Source organism: Harpia harpyja, chromosome 19 (genome assembly GCF_026419915.1).
Source record: "Harpia harpyja isolate bHarHar1 chromosome 19, bHarHar1 primary haplotype, whole genome shotgun sequence".
NCBI classification, from domain to species: domain Eukaryota; kingdom Metazoa; phylum Chordata; class Aves; order Accipitriformes; family Accipitridae; genus Harpia; species Harpia harpyja.
Window position 1 is genome coordinate 11,540,688 of NC_068958.1, and position 22,349 is coordinate 11,563,036.

Here is a 22,349-nt window from a genome sequence, read left to right on the forward strand (position 1 = left end):
TAAGGGACAGAAAAGGGAAAGATTATAGCTGGGGAAGGGAACTGATAACAGTCCTACCTAGTGTATTTAAGTTTCACTCCTTATATACATGTGGCTATAAAAAAGATGAGAAGTTGCATGCACGTTTTGCTCCCCTAATCCAACATTACAGTCAAAACACCACCAAACACCATACCAAAAAGCTATCTGAACAACACACACACAAACCACAACAAATCCATCAAATTTATCCAGGTTGTCTGAAGAGTATCTGCAAGTGCAATGCCACTTACAGGCATGCAGCATGCTCCTCTTACCTGAATTTCAACAATGGAAGAAGAGATAACAGAGCATAGAATCATAGAATCATTTAGGTTGGAAAAGACCTTCAAGATCATCGAGTCCAACCATCAACCATGCCCACTAAACCATGCCCTGGAGTACCCTGTCCAGTCGCTTTTTGAATACCTCCAGGGATGGTGAATCAACCACTTCCCTAGGCAGCCTGTTCCAATACCCGACAACCCTTTCAGTAAAGCAATTTTTCCTAATATCCAACCTAAACCTCCCCTGCCACAACTTGAATCCATTTCCTCTCGTCCTATCTCCAGACACCTGACAGAAGAGACCAGCACCCACCTCACTACAGCCCCCCTTCAGGGAGTTGTAGAGAGCGATAAGGTCTCCCCTCAGCCTCCTCTTCTCCAGACTGAACAACCCCAGCTCCCTCAGCCGCTCCTTATAAGACTTGTGCTCCAGGCCCCTCACCAACTTGGTTGCCCTTCTCTGGACACGCTCCAGCACCTCCATGTCTTTCCTGTAGTGAGGGGCCCAAAACTGAACACAGGACTCGAGGTGCGGCCTCACCAGTGCCAAGTACAGGGGAACAACCACCTCCCTGTTCCTGCTGGCCACACTGTTCCTGATACAGGCCAGGATGCCGTTCGCCTTCTTGGCCACCTGGGCACACTGCTGGCTCATATTCAGCTGGATGTCAACCAGCACCCCCAGGGCTTTTTCTGCCAGGCAGCTTTCCAACCACTTTCCCAGCCTGTAGTGCTGCATGCGGTTGTTGTGACCCAAGTGCAGGACCCAGCACCTGATCTTGTTGAACCTCATACAATTGGCCTCTGCCCATCGACCCAGCCTGTCCAGACCCCTCTGTAGAGCTTTCCTACCCTCACACAGATCAACCCTCCCTCCCAACTTGGTGTTGTCTGCAAACTTGCTGAGGGTGCACTTGATCCCCTCATCCAGATCATTGATAAAGATACTAAACAGAACCGGCCCCAACACCGAGCCCTGGGGAACACCACTTGTGACCCACCACCAACTGGATTTCACCCCATTCACCACAACCCTCTGGGCTCGGCCATCCAGCCAGTTTTTCACCCAGCGAAGAGTACACTTGTCCAAGCCATGAGACGCCAGCTTCTCAAGGAGTATGCCATGAGAGACAGTGCCAAAGGCCTTGCTGAAGTCGAGGTAGACAACATCCACAGCCTTCCCCTCATCCACTAGGCAGGTCACCTGGTCACAGAAGGAGATCAGGTTGGTCAAGCAGGACCTGCCTTTCGTAAACCCATGCTGACTGGGCCTGATCCCCTGTTTGTCCTGCACATGCCATGTGAGCGCTCTCAAGACAAACTGTTCCATGATCTTCCCCGGTACCGAGGTCAGGCTGACAGGCCTGTAGTTCCCCGGATCCTCCCTCTGACCCTTCTTATAAATGGGAGTCACATTGGCAAGCCTCCAGTCATCCGGGACCTTCCCCATTGACCAGGATTGCTGATAGATGATGGAGAGTGGCTTGGCAAGCACCTCCACCAGTTCCCTCAGTACTCTTGGATGGATCCCATCTGGTCCCTTAGATTTGTGAGTGTCCAATTGGCGATCATGACCTGCTCAAACACTTTCCAACAAAGGAGAGATCTGATTGCCTTTGACTTAGCTTCACACAAGAATACCAAACCTGGCTGGAACTTTAGCAATATTCTTTCCCCGTCCTCTACTGCTGACTCTTCCCGCATAAATACTTTGTCACCTCTGCTAGACTCTGCTTCCCAGTACTTGCTGCCCTCCAAGTGTTTTCATGATGAAGACAATCACGCTCTCTCTCTTACTCAATGATGCTTGCCAAAAAGAAAAGTTCTAATCAAGAAAAAAAATAAAAATAATGTCTTTTGCTAACAACTTATTTGTGCACTTTGCAAAGGTTAAAGGGGATGCAGTATTAAGTCTTGCCATTCACAAGCCAGCCTAGTTTGATGCAGCATTTCTCAAAATGGAAGGGAGAAAGGAGCAGAAGGCAAGGGAAGTGCAAGACTGTCCTGAAGGTGGATCAGAAGTTGTATCAAGAGTTAGCTGATAGCTGGACACTAACAATGATGTTATCACAAGGGAGTTCAGCTGGAAGCAGGAGGGAGACACAAAATAGCTTAAGGAATGACAGTTTGATGTATTAAATCACCTATCTGAAACCCAGCAGGTCACAACTTTTATCACGATCTGTCATCAAAGATCCTGATAGTCTAAAGAGAATTTGGCTAAGAAGATAAAGCTTTCTGCAGTTTTATCTGTGGCAGCTACAAAGCCAAATGATTTACCCACATAACATTAATGCCAGATAATTTAACACCAGATCCTGTCAAAAACGTGCCTGTGGTTTTCCCAGCCAGTGATGATACCACTAAACTGTACCACAACAATTTTCAGTTATGAATGGTCTCTTACCTTCATCAGCTGTTAGAACTTGAGGGAAATAAAGACAAAAAATGAATTTTGTTGTGGATAAAAGAATGAATTCTTGTAGAGAAAAGTCAGAAAAATAGACAGTACTCAGCAGCAAACACTCTAAGTGAAGATGCTCGTAGGAAACTGAAGTTCAGATGGCTCAGATCAGTGACTTGAATTCAGCCAAAACCACCCTCAAGATGGGTTTGGAAATCAGGACACCGAGCTTCTAATTTCAGTCTGACACTAATTCAGCTGTGCAAATGTGAACTCATTTCTCAGAGCTTCCTCTCACTTCACTGCTGGTAAATACTGGGGGGCTTGCTGTTGTGTGGTTTGCATTTTGGTTTGGGTTTTGTTTGTTCATTTGGAGGGAGGGAGGAGGTGTCGGTTGGTTTGGGGTTTTTGTTTGGGGGCTTTTAAAATACAATTTCACACCTAAGATGCTGCTAGGCAAATAATAATTTTTAGCAATGTATTACCAAGACAGACGGTGGAAGAGTTGGAAAGAGAACACCTCCCTTTCAGAACCACGTCTTCCAGCTCAGTTCTTGGACCTCATCCGCCTCCAGTTTCCCCAGATATGGGCCGTGCACAGAGAGTGCCTGAGGCACCACTAACCTGAATTAACCCGAAATCTGTTTTTTTAGTGACTTAAAGCTTTAGAAACAGAAGAATTCACAGTCTGAAAAAATTACATGCAACTAATTGGCAAAAAACATCCACACACTTAAAAATGACAAAGTAAACCAGCCTTAACAGAGTAGAACTTGCCCTGTTTTAGTGCGGTTGTCAAGGGTACAAGGCTATCCAGCTGGCTGTGGTAGTGTCAAAAGATGGTGGTGTATAATAACATTAATACTGATAAAAAACAAAAGCCTGACAATTGTAATCCTGATACTGGTGTGTTTCCTTTGAGGATTGCTCAGCGATTAAAGATTTCTAACAGTGTTACATTTCAAAAGGACAATGCTCCAAATCCCTCAGCAAATTATAAGCCATTTACAGATTCTTCTTGGTTTTCAACTTTATAGACAGAAAAAAAGCCATGCACATTTAACTGTATTAATGAGATGAACAGCTTAACATCTAAAAACACTTAAGAGAGCCATTATTTCTAGAATGTAAAGCGTGATTTTTTCCACAGCAGAACTGGTATGCCGCAGCACTGGCAGATGAGGATTCTTTTTCTGCAATTTATCACTCGTGCTGGCCTGCTTAAAAGAAAGCATTAGTGCACAAATGCCTTTCTGCACTTGTTTTGCTATTTTGCTACCCCAAAACAACTGGGTATAATCCTACTAATAAGAAGGGGCATTCCAGTTAAAAAGAAGCAGAAAGGATCTTGAATTAACCAAAACATTACTGCAACTTTCCCGCTCAGTAGGGCATTTTTGAAAGCTGACTGGTTTGCTGGTAAGACACTGCAGACAACAGTTTTATGAGGCAGGTGGCTACCAATAAGTCTAGCTATAAACTACATAAGAGCCCAGCTTTTAAAAATATTGTAAGTTCAACAGCTGTCACTGAGGCCCCTAAGAACTACCTGGCAATTAGTCATCTTACCAACACTGCAGCCATTCCTCAGGAACCCAGTTAAGACAGTGTTGACTTGCATAAAAAGGTAATTGCATAGAAGGTTCTATCACATCCAGATATTTGAAGAGAGTAGGCAGTATACAAATAACTTTTATTCAGCAGGAGATTATTCTGCAAGATAATTCTGTTGGGGTTTTTTTCCCTTCTCCTCACCCACTAGTATCTTTTCAACAATGCAAAAAGCAAAGAACACCCATCTCAACAGATGCTTGGAGTTGTGATCCTGTAACCCATCTGGGACCACCTATTTTGCAGGTTGTAAAGAAATACTGAATAACTGCCCCAGTCTCATCAGCAGTGCTAGAGACAACACTAAATGTCAAAGCCTGGGCCAGTTTACCTGATATCAGTCATAAACAAATGAAAAGGAATCCTCTCAGACAACAATGTGTTAATGAGAGCAAGATAAGAAGAGTAAAAACTACAATTTGCAGCAGTTAACCAAGATCAGAACTAAAGCAGCAACATCAAGAAAAAAAATGAGAGACTAATATAAGCATTTTTAACAAATAACTTAGTGAAAAGAAGCCCCTTTCACTCTATCAACACCCAGTGGGCTTTTCTGATTTCCTCTGCGGTCACCTGGGCATGGTAGAAATGACGATAGAAGAGTTACCATTTATCTCACATAACAGTTTAATAAAATTAACATTTCAACATTTTTCCACAACTACATCTGTAGCAATGGCACCAACAAATTGTAAGATTCCCCTCAAAATAGGTCAAATCATAGTCTCTAGACAACAGGATTTCTGTCAACTGTCTTTCAAGTGGTCAACTGTATTTCAGATGCAAGGGAATTATCTCCCAGATTCATGACTGTCTTAAGAACTACCTGGAAGGTCTTCAATCACGTTTTGTCTTGATTTGACCAGATACAGCAACTGGAATTGCCCATTGATAGGGTCAGCAGCAGCAAGCAGCTGGCAGCATCCCTCCAAAAAGACTCCCAGGGAATAGGTATCATTTTCCCCTGACATAACTATCCTCGTTAGCTCCTCAAGTAACTACACAGGGAGGCTTTAGTTTCTAATCTGTTCTTCTCCCCCTGAATCGACAGACCTCAGAAACAGATGCCATTGAGTCAGTATAAGGAACAAAACAGTTTGAGCCACAAGTTTAGCCTTGAGAGTGCACGCACATGCTTGAAAATTAACATCTTTCTGAAATCCTTCATTTTTCAGTGCTTTTCTTTTGAAAGCAGAAATGGCAGATACTCATCTCTTATGCATATGACACACAGCACTTTTAAAATTCTGAAATAAAGGCAATAAACAAAAATACATCAACTACAAGAGTCTTGTATTTTGTTAGTGCCCACAGTTCCAAATGACATGGGGGGGTCTTGGAGGGGTTTCAGGGAGGAACATGCCATCAGTTGACCAAAATACCAATTACCAATATCAACTGCTAATTTCATTCCCTGCAAGCACCTAGAACCCTCCAATTACTTTACTTTCAGGGAAAAAACCCAACGCTACAGCAGGCTTTTAAAGGTTTATAACAGATCCTGCAGAAGGGGATAAACAAATCTTTTTAAAAGGAAAAACGTCATTTTACTAATGCCCTCTGCAAAGAACAGCTACATTAATCTTGGCAATCTTTACAAATCCTCCCCCATGTTTTCAAAAGACAGCCAGAGCATCGAGATTCGTTCAACAAATGGCAGCATGAGTCAGTGGGCCTGGAAGCTGTGGGTAGGAAGGAGTAGATGACATCCATGGAGTCACAAAGGTCTTCAGAATGATTCATGTCATAACATGGATCCAGAAAAGTGACTTATGGTTTAAACATACATTATATGGGTATTTCTGCATCCAGGCCTAGGGACTCACCAGCCAACATGGCACCGTTACAGCAAACATGTCCCAGTCCATCCACCAAATCAACCTCCCTCTCTCCTCACCAGATAAACAGTTGAGCCAGCATGAAATGTTATGCCAAAGTCGGCACTAGTGCTCGTACAGGGAGGTAGAGTTTAGACCGTATGCTCCGCTGTTACTCAAAACTGCTTTCAAAAAGTAGAACAGCAGCTCTGTTGTTTTAACCTGGGAGCTCTGCAAAACTCCAGAATCTTCACAGTGGAGCTCCAGATTACCCCTGGTGAAAGAAAGCAGGGAAACGAGCTGGAAAATGTTTGTATGAGTCAAAACTGACAAACCCTTATTCACACACGAAAAGGCCTTGTACCAGCATGATTAGTCACAAAGATCTCAGCTTTCATTCCTGTCAAACCATGTCATTTTACATTTAATGAGATATCCCAAAGAGGTAGCCCAAAAAAGAAAAAAACAAAGAAATAAAATTTTTGAGTGTACCTAGCACACTCAAGAATAGACCTGCTTCTCCAAATACAGTCCCAAGCCAACAAAACTCCTCAGCCAGAAGTAGCACTGATCTTGGGAAGATATTGTTAGTGTCCACATATAACTCAAAGAATACAATGCAGTCACCAGTCCAGACAACCTTTGTCTTCTGCTGGGACTATCACCAGAATCGCCTCTTGTACACTACTGCACTCGCTTCCGAATGATATACAATTTATTTCAAAGTTACTAGGCAAGTGAAAATGAGTTGTGAACACACCCCGAAAATGTCCACAGACTTCACGCTCCTTACAAGAAAACTTTTTACCTCTCTCAAGAAAAAAAACTCAGATGTTAGGTCAGTTCCCAGTCTCTCAGTGCACACAAGGCCTCTGCCACGAACACTTTACAATACAGATAGCGGTCTGTGATCCATTTGCCATCAGAGACAACTAGGTCTCACATGCTGATGTTGTATTCCTGCCCTAGCTACAGAGACAGAGTCTCATTGTAGACTATATGTAGACATAGCCAATGATCAAGGGAAAGAGGCAAGGTAGCAGAGGACAACCTCTTACACCAGTGGGTAACACTCAAATGCTGGATCACACCACTTTCAAAACCATCACCTTTTGCAATCTGCACAATCTTCAATCAGCTCTCTAGAGGGAAACAGCCTTATACTCCTCATTCCTCTTCTTCTTGATCTCTATAAACAAGAATTTCTTCCCATAGTACTAATACCAACTCTCATGTTTTCTTTATTCAGAACTACGCTAATTCTGGCTACAAACAGATACACATTAAATGTTTAGTTTTCAGCTCAGAAAGCAGAAGAGGGCCTGAACAACAATCTCAGAACTTTGGAAACCTTCTAATTTTAAATATAAAAAAAAAAATTTAAAAAAAAAAATCAAACAAACCATGCATATTTATGATGTATGACTCCTATTTCAGTTGTTAACTAGGTCTGAGGAACAAAAAATGAACATAGCAGAGAAGTTAAACATGGATAAATGTTGCTTTAGTAACTTTTAATAACTACACATTCCCTGAACAACCTGATGCAGCTTTGAAGTTATCTCTGCTAACTTAGAGGAGGCTGGACTACACACTTCCACAGCAGGCCCCAGCCAAACTGAATCTTTCTATGACACTAGATTTATTCAAATCACCATTTAGTGCACATTCCTGAAATTCTTCCTGAGCTATTCTACTAACAGGCTGAACTCCTTTTAATGTGAAAGCAAGTAATCCATATCACAAAAGAGCATTGTGCAGGGCTTTTTGGTTTGGTTGTGTCTTTTTTTTGTTTACCTTTCTTTTCAAACCAAATCTAATAATCCCATTCATGTATTATTATATAAAGTTTCCAAGGTAGAAGGGATTTTCCATCTTTTCAACTTGTGAAAGCCCTTAACTAAGATTAACAACCAATCAGAACAAGATTTTGTTTTTTAGTGTGGAGTCAATACCAGTTTCTCAGCCAAACAATTCACTTTTGAAACTTGCTCTTACCACTCCGATTAAGTCTCCTCGGCCATATTCACCAGTCAGGTGCTTTTTTCCATCATCCATCCGTATAACTGAGCGAAGTCGACCATTCAACACAATGTATGTGCAGTCAGACTTGTCACCCTGCCTGCAGAAAGAATAATCAATAATAAGGATTAGTGAAGCATCTTTGCTCAGCAAATGCATCTAGAGTCTTTTAATAAGTTGATCATCTTTCCCTACCTGGCTTAGAGGACATTGGAAAATGTTTAACTAACAGTTAAACATAACAAGCAAACAAGAAACTAAACAGGCATCTGTTAAAAGGTGACTTGGAAATATGTTTAATGTTGAAATGTACATGCTTTGCACAACTAGTTAATGTTAGCTGTGGAAGCAGATGACCAGGATGCAAGTGGTCTCTAGGGGAGACAACAGGTTCATTACTGGTTACAGCAGGAGCTTGTTGTCATTGCAAGGTCAATATGGATACGCAGAGAAATTCTGCACATCAAGGAGAAAAAACCCCAAATGGCTCAGTATTTGGATTCCTTTTGGTGCAGCCATCTTAGTCTATCAGGAAGTTCTTCCTATATCCTCTTTGCATGATTAAGAGTGCTGTTTGGAATGCAGATTTCGAGCATAACCTAGCACATGGATGAAATGCCGTACTTCTGGTAGTGGAGTTAAAACTAACGCAAGGAATTCCAAAAGATTTTAATAAGACATTGACAGCTATGACTGCTTTGATGCACAAAGTAATCCAAAACTTCCATTAGCATTGGTGCTGCAGGTATAGTTATAAAAATTAAAATTACAATTATACAGAACACATACTAATTAGACCTTTATTCTCCCACCACTGCAGCAACCGTTGAATGGTTAAAATGCATCCTAGTACAAAAATCCATAAAACTAAGTTTTCCCAAGGATAACTTTTGCCCCTTAAACATACAGTGCAGTGCCAATTTTCAATTTACTCTTGAATAAGCCTAACTGAATTACCTTTGAGTTTTGTTGTTTATTTTAGAAAGGCTGAAATACTCTGACCAATAGACATTCGTGCCCTTAACAATGCAGAAACTACCACAGGAACATACAACTGTCTAGGTCTTAATCTGTCACTTTAAAAGCTTGCTGAGACAACACAAAGGATGAGGAATAGTATGCAAAAATTGTAGTAACACCTGGAGACAAGAGACTGAAGCAATGTTGAAGGGCACTACAGAAAGAAAATAATCTCAGAATAGGCAAACAGATAAACTTGATGGAATGGTTGATAAATTTAGTCCAATGAGTTTCTTATTCTATATATCACCAAGGGAGCACAGCTCCTTAACTATGAAAACTTAAAATATTCAACAGACAACATACAATTTTGTCCACATCTCACCTGTAAACAGCTCGCCCAGCCTCAACCTCCATCCAATCCAGGGCAAAGTCAATCTGCCTAACAAACGGGGACATTCTCTTCACAACAGTGTGGGCCACACCAAGAACTACGCTTGGCTGCTCCCGCATTATCCTCGAAAAAAAAAAAAGTGTTATTGAAGTACTTCCCCAAAATAGGAATAGGTATGCACAGGCGCAACATCCCAATGCAACTGGGCAGACGTTAATTCAGAAGTTAGTGATACACACACTCCACTATTGCCACAACCACACTACATCAGTGATAATTTGACCAATTATGGGGCTGGCCAACCTTCCAACCTAGCCCAAATTAAATGTCACTCAAAGTCAGCACTGTCCTAGTAGCAGCAGGACTATGCTAGTAGGATGCTAGCTAGTCCTGCTGTCTGGCCCAATTCTCTTCTTTAAGTGAGCAGTGAGATGGATGGGAGCCATGCTAGCTCTTGTTTATGATCCACCCTCCCAACCCCCCTTCACCCAGGTCTCTTATGACCGAGGGAAATGTTCACACTGTCCAGAAGATTATCCCTTCCTGCCGTTCTGCACTTCTCAGTCTCTCACACGTGCACATGCTCACAGTTTCCCCTAGGTTTTATATCAGGTCAGAACCACATTATATGTAAAGTCTGATGCTCTTAAAAATAAGAGACCTGCTCTGTATTTCAAATGTTCCCTTTTCCCTGTTGCAAAGGCCACAAAGAAGTGAAACATCTTCTAATAAAGCTGATCTTCACACTGAATCTTGAGTGGTGCTTAAAAGTCTCTAGTAATAAAGATACCATGTAATTCAATACTTTTCTCAAACTGAAAAGCTTTGAGGATGTTCTAGCCAGGGATAACTGCAAACTCGACACTGACTGCGAGGCCTGAGTGAAATCGCTCTCACACACCTGATAACTGCTCATGAATGTCTTATTTTTCATTCTTTTTAGACTAAAATTCACTGTATCCTGTCACTTACTGGAGTAAGCACTCAAATTCTTACTGAAGCCCTACTCCACCCGAGTGAACTGATCAAGCACATCTCTAGATGGTGTACCTGTTAGGACATCTTATCTCTTCTGTTCCTGTGCAGCATCAAGAGCAATTGATGGCAGACTACTAAGAAATAGTTATTTCACAAGAGACAGCACAATTCATAAAGAAGTAGGTAAGTGCATGCAGACCTGGTATGTGAAGTGCATGCAGATAGAGATGAGGGAGCTACATTAAAGCCACACATGGACAGAAACAAAGAAAAGAGAATGATAAATACTTGGTATGTTTTCTGCATCAATGTTCCCTTTACAATGAAGATACCAGGCTGCCATAAGAAAATCTACTTAGGAGACCCTGTGTATGTGGGAACTCTCACTAAGCACAAATCATGTGACCTTTGTATCTAACCTCACACCCTAAAAAATAGAGAGGAGGAGAGAAAGGCATGGAAGGAGCGTTGTCAGTCTTTGTTCCCTAACTGAAGTACGGTTCCACATGGACCACCGTAGCCTGGCAGAAATCAGAGAAAGCCCCAGTAGAATTCCATAATCCTGGAATGTGATGGCAAAAGCAGACTCACCAGCAGCTCTTTACTGCCTGGATGTAGCACAGAAACTGCCCTAAAGTTTCCAAAACACCAGATCTCTCATTCATTAGCCCTATAGCTGCAGCAAGAGACCCAGAGCTGACAGTGACTACAGGTCAAGTGCAGCACACAGGGCACTGCAGGGAGCTTGCATGTTTATCTACTCTCCTTACTCAATGCCTCCAATTACTACTTTTCACAATAACGAAGCTTGTAATTTCTTCAGCCAAAATCCCTGAAATTGAAATGGAAGAGATTCATAGACGTATGTTCCTATTCCATATTGAACCCATCACACTCGTATCCCTGCACTCATATGTGCTACTAGGCAAATTAAACTGAACACCAACTCTTACATTTAGCATGGTTTAAAATCCAGCCATCAAAACAGGATTATGAAAAAACAGGACAGCTTTCCTCTCCTGCCCCTCTTCTCTTGCCCTGAGGTTTCTGTGCCCCCCACCATCTCCTACCCAAGATACCTATAGACTGCCTTGGTTTTGATAAGCTATTATTGCACATGAAAACAACATGTTATCTTACGGAAACTCTATCACACTAACGTAACTTGGAGCAAAGGACAAAGAGCTGGAAGAGGCACCCCAGGATAAGCACTAATAAACAGACAAGGCTAATCCTTCAACACATGCAAAACACCCAGCCCTATCCCCCTTCTCAGCTGATCTAAAAGTTAAATAAACCCCCTGAAAACTCCTGAATGGTTTAGCTAATTGTTTTTACTCTACTTGCTTATTGAGCCCTCAGAGTCTCCTCCCACACAGGAGGTCTGCTGTAATCAATAAAAGCCATTTATTCCTCTTCCTCCCTCAAGATATGTATCTTAATACTTATTGCATTCAAAACGTAAACTACTAACAGGCTGCTTTTATTTCTATCTGAAGCGCTCTGTTATTTCACTGAGTGCTATACAGCTTCTACAAGAGTATTAGCATGGAAGGTAAAAGCCCACCCTTGTGCACAAGAAAAGGAAAGCGGATTCACCCCCCCCCCATTATCAGCCAGGTTTCCTTCCTCTTACTTGGGCATTTTCATCTTTGCTCTTCTGCTTGGCACATGCCTGGCACTGGAAAAATTAAAAACCAAACCTCTGTACTACAGAAACCTGTTTCTGAAGGTATCCTGAGGATTCTTTATTAGAAAGCTCACCAAATATAGTGATGATAGGGCTAAACTAGTGTCTGTGAAAGCTTGGGACTTAGGCAGATATTCTTGTGGATGTGGATGCAATTTGATATTCAGTTTGGCTGGCAATACCAAATAAAAATCAAAGCATTCCTGCTTCTCTGGCAGGCGCCCATGATTAAGACTCCAAACTGTGAAATTTACTGAAGCAGAAAATGTGAGAGAGTCCCTAGTACTGCAGAACCTGAACATATTCCCTCAAGAGAGTCTGGTGACAACTTGATTACACTGTTCGTCAGGAGACACCAACAGTTGCAGCGTAGGCACTGCACACTTAGTACATCAGTTCAGCAAAATAGCAAAGCATTTAAGGTATATACTATATAATTAGCTTGTGTCACCCCTATACTTAAAACTCTACATTTACAGATAGTTATTTAGTCATGTTAGTACCACATAAAAGGCTCCTGCCCCAAAGTTTCAGTGAAAAGGATTTAATCTGTTGTCCAACATCCAACATGCAATTCTAAACCCTGGGCTACTTCCATTACTGTGCTCTCTGCCTAATGGCAACTATTGACCATGTTCTTTCTGCTTCGCCCTCTCATTAATTATTGAAAAAAAACCCCACATACAATGTCCCAGGGCAGCTCAAAGAAAAAGAGTAATATATTTGACAAGAAAAGAAGAAAGGAATTTTGGAGAATAATGAAGGTTCTTGTCAAATTTCTTCTGGTCAGTAATTAAGATTAAAAAAAAAAAAAAAATCATTCCTGTGAGATTCTGAGCAAAGGAGAAAACCTAACATTGTAGGACTATGAGCACCGAATTTGGCACAAAAAGTGGAAAATAAAACTTACTTCTAATTTTACCAACAAGTTTTTCTTTCTCAGAGTTCAAAGCAAAAATGAACAAACTTGAAGAAACCTCATGCTTTTCAAAGACTTTTTACAATGACACTTTTAAATATGGGAGCAGGAGTTAGAATTGATATAAAGCTTGGGTTTCAGGAGAAATTGTGAAGATGGAATGCTGGAAGATCACAGAGCTCAAAATGCAGAGAAATGGCAATAGACTTTTTAAAGGAGAAAAAGAAAGATTTGGAAACATCCCAAAAATTATATAGAGCTGCTACACTGATGGATTTGAGATCACTGACTGGTAAGGGGTTAATGGAAGCAAAAAGGTAAGTTGGAATAAACAAGAGACAACTTGATTCTTGAGAGAAAACTCAGGAAAATGAGTTCAAGCAAATGAGAGAGTTAATCCAGGACTGAGTATCAAAACCAAAAAAAGAGGAGAAAAAGGTGGAATCTGCCTAGTTGGCTGAGATGACATAATGAAATTTAAAGTCAGAAACAAGTAGGAAAACAACAGTAGAAGAAGAAAGAAGGAAAAAGCAGGAGCTTAGAAGAAATAGATCTGATACCGCATGGAATGGCACATGGGGAGCATCTATCAGAAACTAGGTCAAAGAGTTGACATCCACCGCACAGACTTGGAAAAACACAGCTAATCAACCAAGTACACTGCTGAGAACAGCGTGTTCAGTTTTATAGCATACAGCCTTTTGCCTGAGGTGAAAAAACAAAAATCACAGAATAAGATTCTGTGGTAGAGTTCATTAGGAATACAAACAATTCGAATTACTTAGGAAGTAAGAAGTAGGCAGAAATATACAACATAATAGTGGCCTAGAAAACACAACATCAAAGAGTCCTACACATAACACAGGACTGATGGCACATGCATGCAGAAGTTGAAAAAGTTTAGAAAAGGAAATAGAGGTATTTGGCACAAATTATGTGTGTGAACTAATGGTAAGTCTTAACAATAGGATCATGGAATAAATCAAGGGCATTAATCATTAATACTGGACAATGAAGCTGACCACAGTCATCATATTGGGCTTTTATTTAAGAAATACCTATATCCCCCTTTAAGCTTTAAAGTCACAAGTCATGTATTACTTCCAATGTCCAGGAAGGAACCTGTCTTGCACAGGGACATTATTGTTTGACCTATTCTATTAGTGAGCATTGAAAAACCTACAGTTACACCAAGACTAATCATTCATAACACACCCAACAGCCTGGGCTGTATTTGGAAACAGAACTGGGGTGGTTCTCCAGCAAAAAGGAATAATGAATCTAAGAGAAAGGGCCTGGCAAAGAAACACTCAGCAAAGCACAGGCTCTGGCCAGACTTTTTTATTTGGATTATGAATTATGAGTCTTGGGTCATAAATCACACCCCATTGGGTTAAGTGCTCTATAAACCTGGAACAAAGGAGGTATCACCATTTAATATTACTATATCCCCTGCATTACCTCTTGCTGGAGATAAAGCCATCTGCTAGATGGGTCAGAGCTCATCTGGGTGCTCAAAACCCTCACATAAGCTATATGGTTTGCTGCGGGATGTATTGTAGCAGTACTATGCCACACATACATCCACCACTCACATTTGTTCAAAAGGCCCATAAAAAATTAAAAAAAAAAAAAAAATCAATATAAGTTTTCATGGCAGAACTCACTCATAGAAATGAGACTTGGAAATAGACAGGAAGCTGCAGTCTCGATTGGCCTTGATGGTGAAAATCAGTGGCTCCCCAGTCAGGACAGCAAGCTGACCTACGAGTTCTCCTGGATGGGTAATGAACAGACAAGTGTCCTCCTCTGAGTCTATCTTCCGTTGGTACACGTGAAGCATCCCCGAGACCACAAAGCAAACATTAACATCCTGGAGAAAATGGAGAAAGAGCTCAATAAAATCCCCAAAGATTTTAAAAGCAATTATCATAGTGACAGTACTATCATGACCAATCTGTCTTCCAGAAACCTCCCTATAGTTTTTGAACAATTAGGCGATAAAATAAGACACAATAGTGAATTATTAAAAGCAGGCTATGAATATTTAAAACTAAGCAGCCACAATATTGAAAAATGTGTTTCTCTTTGTATGGTTATGAAAAATAAAGGCTGCATCTATAAGATCTCAAGAAATAAAAACAGAATTGCAAATGGAGATAATGGGGTAATCATAGCAGCATGATGAGGGACATTGCAGTTCAGCAGAGCAGAATACAGCAGCACTGTTATTGGAGCTGCCCCTCATCTGCTTTGCATAAGCTTGTCTATTTACACAGTATTATTATAAATGAATCTCGTTATATCCTAAATATACTTTGCTATAAACAAGTAACACTGGATTTCTATTTTATGGGCAGAAAAAAAATACTCCACTGCAACTGAGTGACATCACCGAAAGCCTGCAGCGCAGGGCATGAAAAAAGGCTACCCCGTCTCCGTACCTCCTCAGGAAGGATGGAGGTATGATACTCCATACCTTCTCATGAAGGTACATGAGAGCTGAAAACAGACAGATACCATATTTCTGCTCTGGCTACACTGCTACTCCATGGGTGTAGAAAGGCTCAGAGCTGGGATTATTTCACCTTGAGAAGAGAAGACTTGGGAGGGGTCAGGTGGGGATTTTTTATTTATCATCAATGTGTATAAATACCTTATGGTGGGGGGCAAAGACTGAGCCAGACTTATGTTCTCTCTACTCTCAGATGATGCCCACTCACCTGATCTCCTTGCCTTGACAGCACAGTCCCAGCAGTAACCTGATGCAGTGTCACTTTGCCATTCAACAACGAAGGATCCTGGAGACAAAAGGGGTGGGGGGTACAATTTACTTGTCTGTGCACATGTAAAGATCCAGGAATGTGAGGAAGCATCCAAATAAAAATAATAATTACTAAAGATGATGTTAAGTACTTGAATCTCTTTAAAATATGGTGCATGATTTTTATATTTCTGTACCCAACAGATTTCTTCCAGAAGAAAAAAAAAGGTTTAATTAATTTCAATTGATCAGATTTAGATTCTTAAGGATTTTATACTTGTCAATTTTGCCCCCAGACTCTTTTAAGGGTCTATAATGAAAAGTGACCTATATCAGCTGGCTTGAAAATCATGAAATATGAAGTTATTTTCAAAGGAAGGTGAAACTAGAGGAGACTGTCTACATCATGGAGGAACTGGACAAGATGATCTAACACTTGCTTTATTACAGCCCTTCCCTGGTCACACAGCACAGCTGTGCTGTGCATGCATAGCAGAATTTCATACACACTGTAGATCAAAAGCTTCCCCAAAGCAATGAATTCTTGCGTGCATGCACACATGGATTGCACAGGAGAGTGGGAATGTCTCTCCCGACTGACGAGCACATGGGAGGGAGGGTCTTTCCAAAAGCCTGCCCTTGGTTTGGACTCAACCCCAAACCCTTACAATGGCAAGGAGCTGATCTGGTTAAATGCATCAGCAGATCAAAAGATTCCTTTCCAGCTCCAAAGCCGGTCACCACCATAATCCTGAGTACATAGCACAGACAACCAAAAGGCATGGAGAGAATTTTCTTTCCAAGAACTGCCCATACAGTTTGATGTCCCACGTGCAGTCAGCATCAAACCCTAATGCTTCAGGCCACCTTTGCTTCGGCAAAACTTTCACGCAAACCAGCAAATCTTCAGAAGCTCAACATTTTATTATCATGATCCAAATGGGTAGAGGCAAAAACCCAGGCTCAGTTACATGATTCTTGCATTATGCTAAAGAATGACAGTGCAGTCCTGGTGTCTTGCAGCTTAACCCTTGCAAGGCAAAGCCAGACACTACTGTGTCCATGTCCTGGGTTTGGCTTAGATAGAGTTAATTTTCTTTCTAGTAGCTGGTATACTGTTATGTTTTGGATTCAGTAGAAAAGAATGTTGATAACACACTGATGTTTTCAGTTGTTGCTAAGTAGTGTTTATACCAAGTCAAGGATTTTTCAGCTTCTCATGCCCAGCCAGCAAGAAGGCTGGAGGGGCACAAGACGTTGGGAGGGGACACATCCAGGACAGCTGACCCAAACTGGCCAAAGGGATATTCCATACCATGTGACATCATGCCCAGTATATAAACTGGGTGGACTTGGCCTGGGGCACAGACCGCTGCTCGGGAACTAACTGGGCATCAGTCAGTGAGTGGTGAGCAACTGCATTGTGTATCACTTGTTTTGTATATTCCAATCCTTTTATTATTATTGTCATTTTATTGTTGTTATTATCATTATTCTTTTCTTCCTTTCTGTTCTATTAAACAAACTGTTCTTATCTCAACCCATGAGTTTTAGTTTTTCTCCCCAATTCTCTCCCCCATCCCACTGGGTGGGGGGGAAGTGAGTGAGCTGCTGCCTCGTGCTTAGTTGCTGGCTGGGGTTAAACCACGACAGTCCAGTACTTTGCCACAGAGGTAGAACCACTAAAAGCAAGAGAGCTGCATGCACAGTAAGAGACAATTCAGTGCAAGGAGCATAGTAGAATCTGCTCACAGTCATTAACCTTATTGCAGCAGGAAAACAATATAGCAGAGATGTAAACATTTTACCATTGTAATTCTTATGCCAAGTTTTTCTCTTTTCATTTTTGGTTGAAAAAATAGAGCAAGTGAAACAATCAGAATTATTCTTTACACCTACAGCTGATAAAAAGAACAGATTTTCATCAAAAATTAGTTTTATTGAAACCAGTCTGTTTCACGGGAACATATCCAATCCAAAGAACCTGACAAGCACCTGTCAAAATATTTCAGTTCAGCAATATCAACTCAACTAATTTCTATTATGTTTTTTCTATATTTGTACATTTATGGTTGTATTACCTGTTCTTAAAGGCGAAGTTTTAACTATGAAAGTATCTCATAGTAAGGGGATACGAGTTTCCTAATGAGCTCTACTTATCAACAGCTTTTTCTGGCTGCATTAGTTCTAACAAAAATGGCTGCAAAGATTTTCTTCATGTCTAAGGCTACTTAAGTATCGGAATAGATTGCACACAAAGCTGTGAAGTCCTCATCATTGGAGATCTTTAAGAACAGCTTAGTCAAAAACCTGCCAGAAATGACTTAGCAATATTTGATTCTGCCTTGGCCATGAAAAGAGACTGAATGACCTCCAAGCAGTCCTTGAAATCCTACTTTTCTGTGCTATTACTACTCTGATTAAGCAATAAAGGAGTTAACAAACAAGATCACAGACAAGATCTATCCTGTCTAGTACCTTCTCTCTTGAATGGGCAAGACCAGCAAACCCAAATTCAGCATTGCGTAGTTACAGGATTTGAGCTAAATAAGTTTGCACTGATCCCCTCCAGCCTCCTCCAGCCACCAGATTTTAGAAAAAGAAGTCACTAACACAACAATATCCATTTCACAGCAAGTTTCCTTTTTTGTGTTACTATAATAGATAATAAATAAATTAGCAGCGGTTTATGATGCAGTAGTGAAAGCACAAACCACTTATAAACAATTAGAAAAAGTAGTAATTAACTGGGACAAATAATTTTTTTTTGTCAAAGGCAATTCCCTTATAACTCATGCAGAAGATATGCCCTGCAACATTAACTCTCATATCATAACTGCAGATAAAGCTGAAAACATGTACAAGTTGTATGAGATTGAAAACCATTCCTGACAGAGATCCAAGGAATTCAAGTTATTTAAAACAAAACAAAAAAAAGAAAAACTTAATTCTGAAGTCAGATACCTAAAGGTCATTTGAAATAATACTGCCTTTCTCCTATAGTAAATTATCCCCTCCTCTCTCTCTCTTACAGCCTCATGGAAAAAAACAACCACCAAACATCCAAAAAAACCCTAACCACCATCATCAAAACATCTTGATTTCACTCACACTGATTGGCTGTTCTGAAAAATGACAACTTAAAATGCCTCGAGTCAGCTAAAAAATAAAAGATCTGAGCTAATTTTTTTAAGAGAAGAGCTTACAGAATTCATTTTCTTCCCTTATGTAAGTAGTATTGAACACAAATATTTTAAACACAATAAGATTTTTCTTCCATTGCTTGTAGAACAATTAACTTCTGGTATCCTGCATAGAAAAAAATTAACATTGACCTTTAAATGAGATTTCTAGCATTTGGCTACATTCCATCAGATTCTTATTTGCTTGTGAAAAACTGAGTTGCTATAATATCAAAGTTTGAAAAGCCTACCTTATTTCATTATTATTTAGATCTTCATGTTAAAAACACTGCTTATTAGATGCTGCATTTTAAGGATACTGTTCCAATTAGAGTTAAGGCTAATCTGTTTACTTGTTAATTACCGAGAAATTTATTCTAGATTAAAAAAAAAAAAAAAAAAAAAAAAAAAAAAAGTACTGTAATCAGTAGCTTCAGTGATTTTGGAACTTCTGCTCATGATCCTATAGGTCTAAAAAGGAAGACATCAGTTGTATATTGGATACAAACTTCTGTCACGTGGCGTCTGAGGCCAGTTCTATCAAGAACAGAAGGCTGAACAGAACGGAAGAAAGTATCTGTAACAAGAATTTCTTCTAAAATAATCTGTAGCCTTTCATGAGGATATAAATGCCTGAAAAAAATTAAAATTAACGTAACAAGACAGTTAAGACTCCTGAAGACTAACAGACAGTACTGCATCCCTTCATCAAATCAGTGACAATGTAGAACATGTATCTTGAGCCTCACTACTGGTAGCTGTAAGATCATGACCAAGATTTTGAAGTTGCAAGGGGAATAATTTGGAAGTCAGCAGGGAATGTTAAGATCCAAAAGTAAAATTTTTTAAGTTCTAGCACGTGTCATTTGGTGAGAGCTCTTAAAGCAAAGGCGGAAGCAGCAGCAGCTGCACCCAGGTCTCTGGCAGCATCAGCAGACTTGAGTTATTGAAATATATGCTGTAACAAAACTTGGCCATCTGTGACTGATTTAGACAATTTAGTACAATTTTCCCAAATTGTCTGATTAGCTGCATGAACAGCTATACCTCTGTAATGAAATGCAGCTGAAATCATAAGAATGATGAAAACAAACATTTTCATTCCTTTTTACAACATGAAGGTGATAAGCAGGGGCTGAGCTCAATAATGACAACTGTGAGGGCACCAAGCATTTAACTTTGAATGGACATGGAACAGTCACTCAGCTGTGAGATGTACTCATAGCCATTGGCCAAATACAGAGATTCAGCTCCAAAAACCAAACGAGGCACTCGGATGCTATGCCAACAGGATTAATAGATTCAACAATCACCTGAACGCCTTTACATAACTTCTTCACACAGTATGTGAGAGCATGAAATTACAAGGCGGCAGAAATTACACGTTTACTTCTCACATGGATAAATCTGTACACAGTGAGAAAAGATTCATGCAGTGTATTTCAGTATGGTCTTTTCATATGGCAGAATAATTCAGATTTATTTCAGTCCTGCTACTAACTTCAACAGACTAGAGAATAACATATTCAGCTAGTCTACAGTATACTAGGGAGACAATTTACTTTTTAGTGCCTGGCAGAATGACATAAAAAGCAAAAACAAAGCCATTTCTTCCTGCAATAACTTACATCAAGTTTCATCAAGGTTGAAAGGTCTTTCTTTGCTGCTTCGACAATGGCATCGATATGTTTGCTATTACAGGAATCTTGAACAGCACTATAATGGAAAACTGCTGAAGGAGTTTCTGTCACTGTCACAGTCTTCTTCAATATCGACTGCAAAGAACAGATACACAACAAGTATTGGTTTAAATGTTATAATTGGCACCTACCTAGCAAAAACTTGCCATATCATCTGTGTTCTTTATCCACCACAACTGGTGGCCTGCAAAAAAAAAGCTAGGTTTCAAAAAAAGCAACAGCTTGCTAACTTCATTATCCTTGTATTTTTCTGCAAAGCTTGACACTCAAGTCAAACAATGTTACTCATCACAGCTTGCAAAAGGGAAGAACAAGAGACTTTTCAGAAACTGGGCAGCTGCCAGCTTGATAGAAGTAAAACTTGATCAACACTATATATGAAGATGGAAGAAAAAAATAAAACGTCTGTCAAGGTCACACTGAGCCAGTTTCTCTTCAGATTTTGGTTTGCAGTTTTACAATTCAAGAGCATTTTTGTGCTCTTAAATTGCAGGTCAGTATTCGTAAAAAGCAGGCCACAAAAAGAAAAAGATTTATAAATCATGACTGAAAACCTACAGGAGGAAGTTCACGTGCTGATACAAGTTTTTAATTCCTTGCTGCAAAGTAATTCTCACAAATAAAGCATGGTCTGACAAATTCACCTTTCCAAATAATCCTTTTCACCAGTCAGAGGAAGGCAATACCTAAAATCAAGAAGTTGCAGCAGTGCTTTCCCATTACTTGCCAAGGGAATTTCCACCAAGTTTCAAGATCTGCACTAAAAAGCCTAAACAGTCACCAAAATCTACTGAAACAGCTGTATGTCAAAACACACCAATACAAGATGACCAAATACTTGTACAGAGTTGCAAGGGCAGCGTTTCAAAGTAAGGGAGAAAACATTTAAATTACTCAAAGAATAATGATGTAAGGAAGTACAATGCAAGAAACATGCTGGAATCTCCAAAGGAGGAGACCTACCTTGCCCACAACAGGACTGCTGGCAGTGTCCTCCGAGCCAAAGTGCACTCTGGCTCTTTCATACGCCATGTCCATGTCTGACTTTCCACTGCTGGAATTATCTACAAGCAATATAAAAATCTTCTTTTAAGCAACTCCTTTATTACAGTTTCTCAGAAATAGCAGATAGTACACGAAGTCAGGCAACTTTTTACTTGTTTGTTTTTTTGTTTTTTTCATTTCTGAAGCTGAGGATAAAATAGAAAGTGGCATCCTCATATTCTTCTTTATTTCCTAGTTCCTTTTGACCTGGAAGATCTGATGGGAACTTTAAATCTTCTCAGTTGAGCTCCTGTATGCAGTACATCCCAAAATTCCCACATCCACTCTTGTACAGAGTACAATAATTATTTTGGGGTAAACAAAACAGAGTCATTTGGATCTGAAGATTATCAGGAAGAGGCAAATCCACCAAACAGATTTTCCTCATTGTTTTCAGGAAATGATTCCTATTAAGCTTTTCTCCACCAAACAAAAGAACTTTTTTTGTACCCAATATATTGCAAGAGCTTTCATAGGGAGAATATTATGATCAGCAACTTCTTGAAAGTTTCTCCATAGAAAGCATTTTCCCCCAATGCCTAAAATAATTTCAGACCTT

At 40.2% G+C, this 22,349-nt stretch overlaps 1 protein-coding gene across 4 annotated transcripts in view; it reads right to left on the bottom strand.

Moving 5' to 3' along the window:
• Positions 1-22,349, bottom strand: part of PNPLA7 (patatin like phospholipase domain containing 7) — a 134,000-nt gene that overhangs the window by 86,731 nt on the left and 24,920 nt on the right. For all 4 annotated transcript variants that reach the window (XM_052814281.1, XM_052814282.1, XM_052814280.1 and 1 more), the window contains 6 exons: positions 21,710-21,810; positions 20,675-20,821; positions 15,824-15,901; positions 14,768-14,973; positions 9,505-9,636; positions 8,136-8,259 (listed from right to left, as the gene is read on the bottom strand). In XM_052814281.1, the coding sequence (XP_052670241.1) occupies positions 8,136-8,259; positions 9,505-9,636; positions 14,768-14,973; positions 15,824-15,901; positions 20,675-20,821; positions 21,710-21,810 (788 nt within the window). The remainder of the gene's footprint in view (positions 1-8,135; positions 8,260-9,504; positions 9,637-14,767; positions 14,974-15,823; positions 15,902-20,674; positions 20,822-21,709; positions 21,811-22,349) is intronic.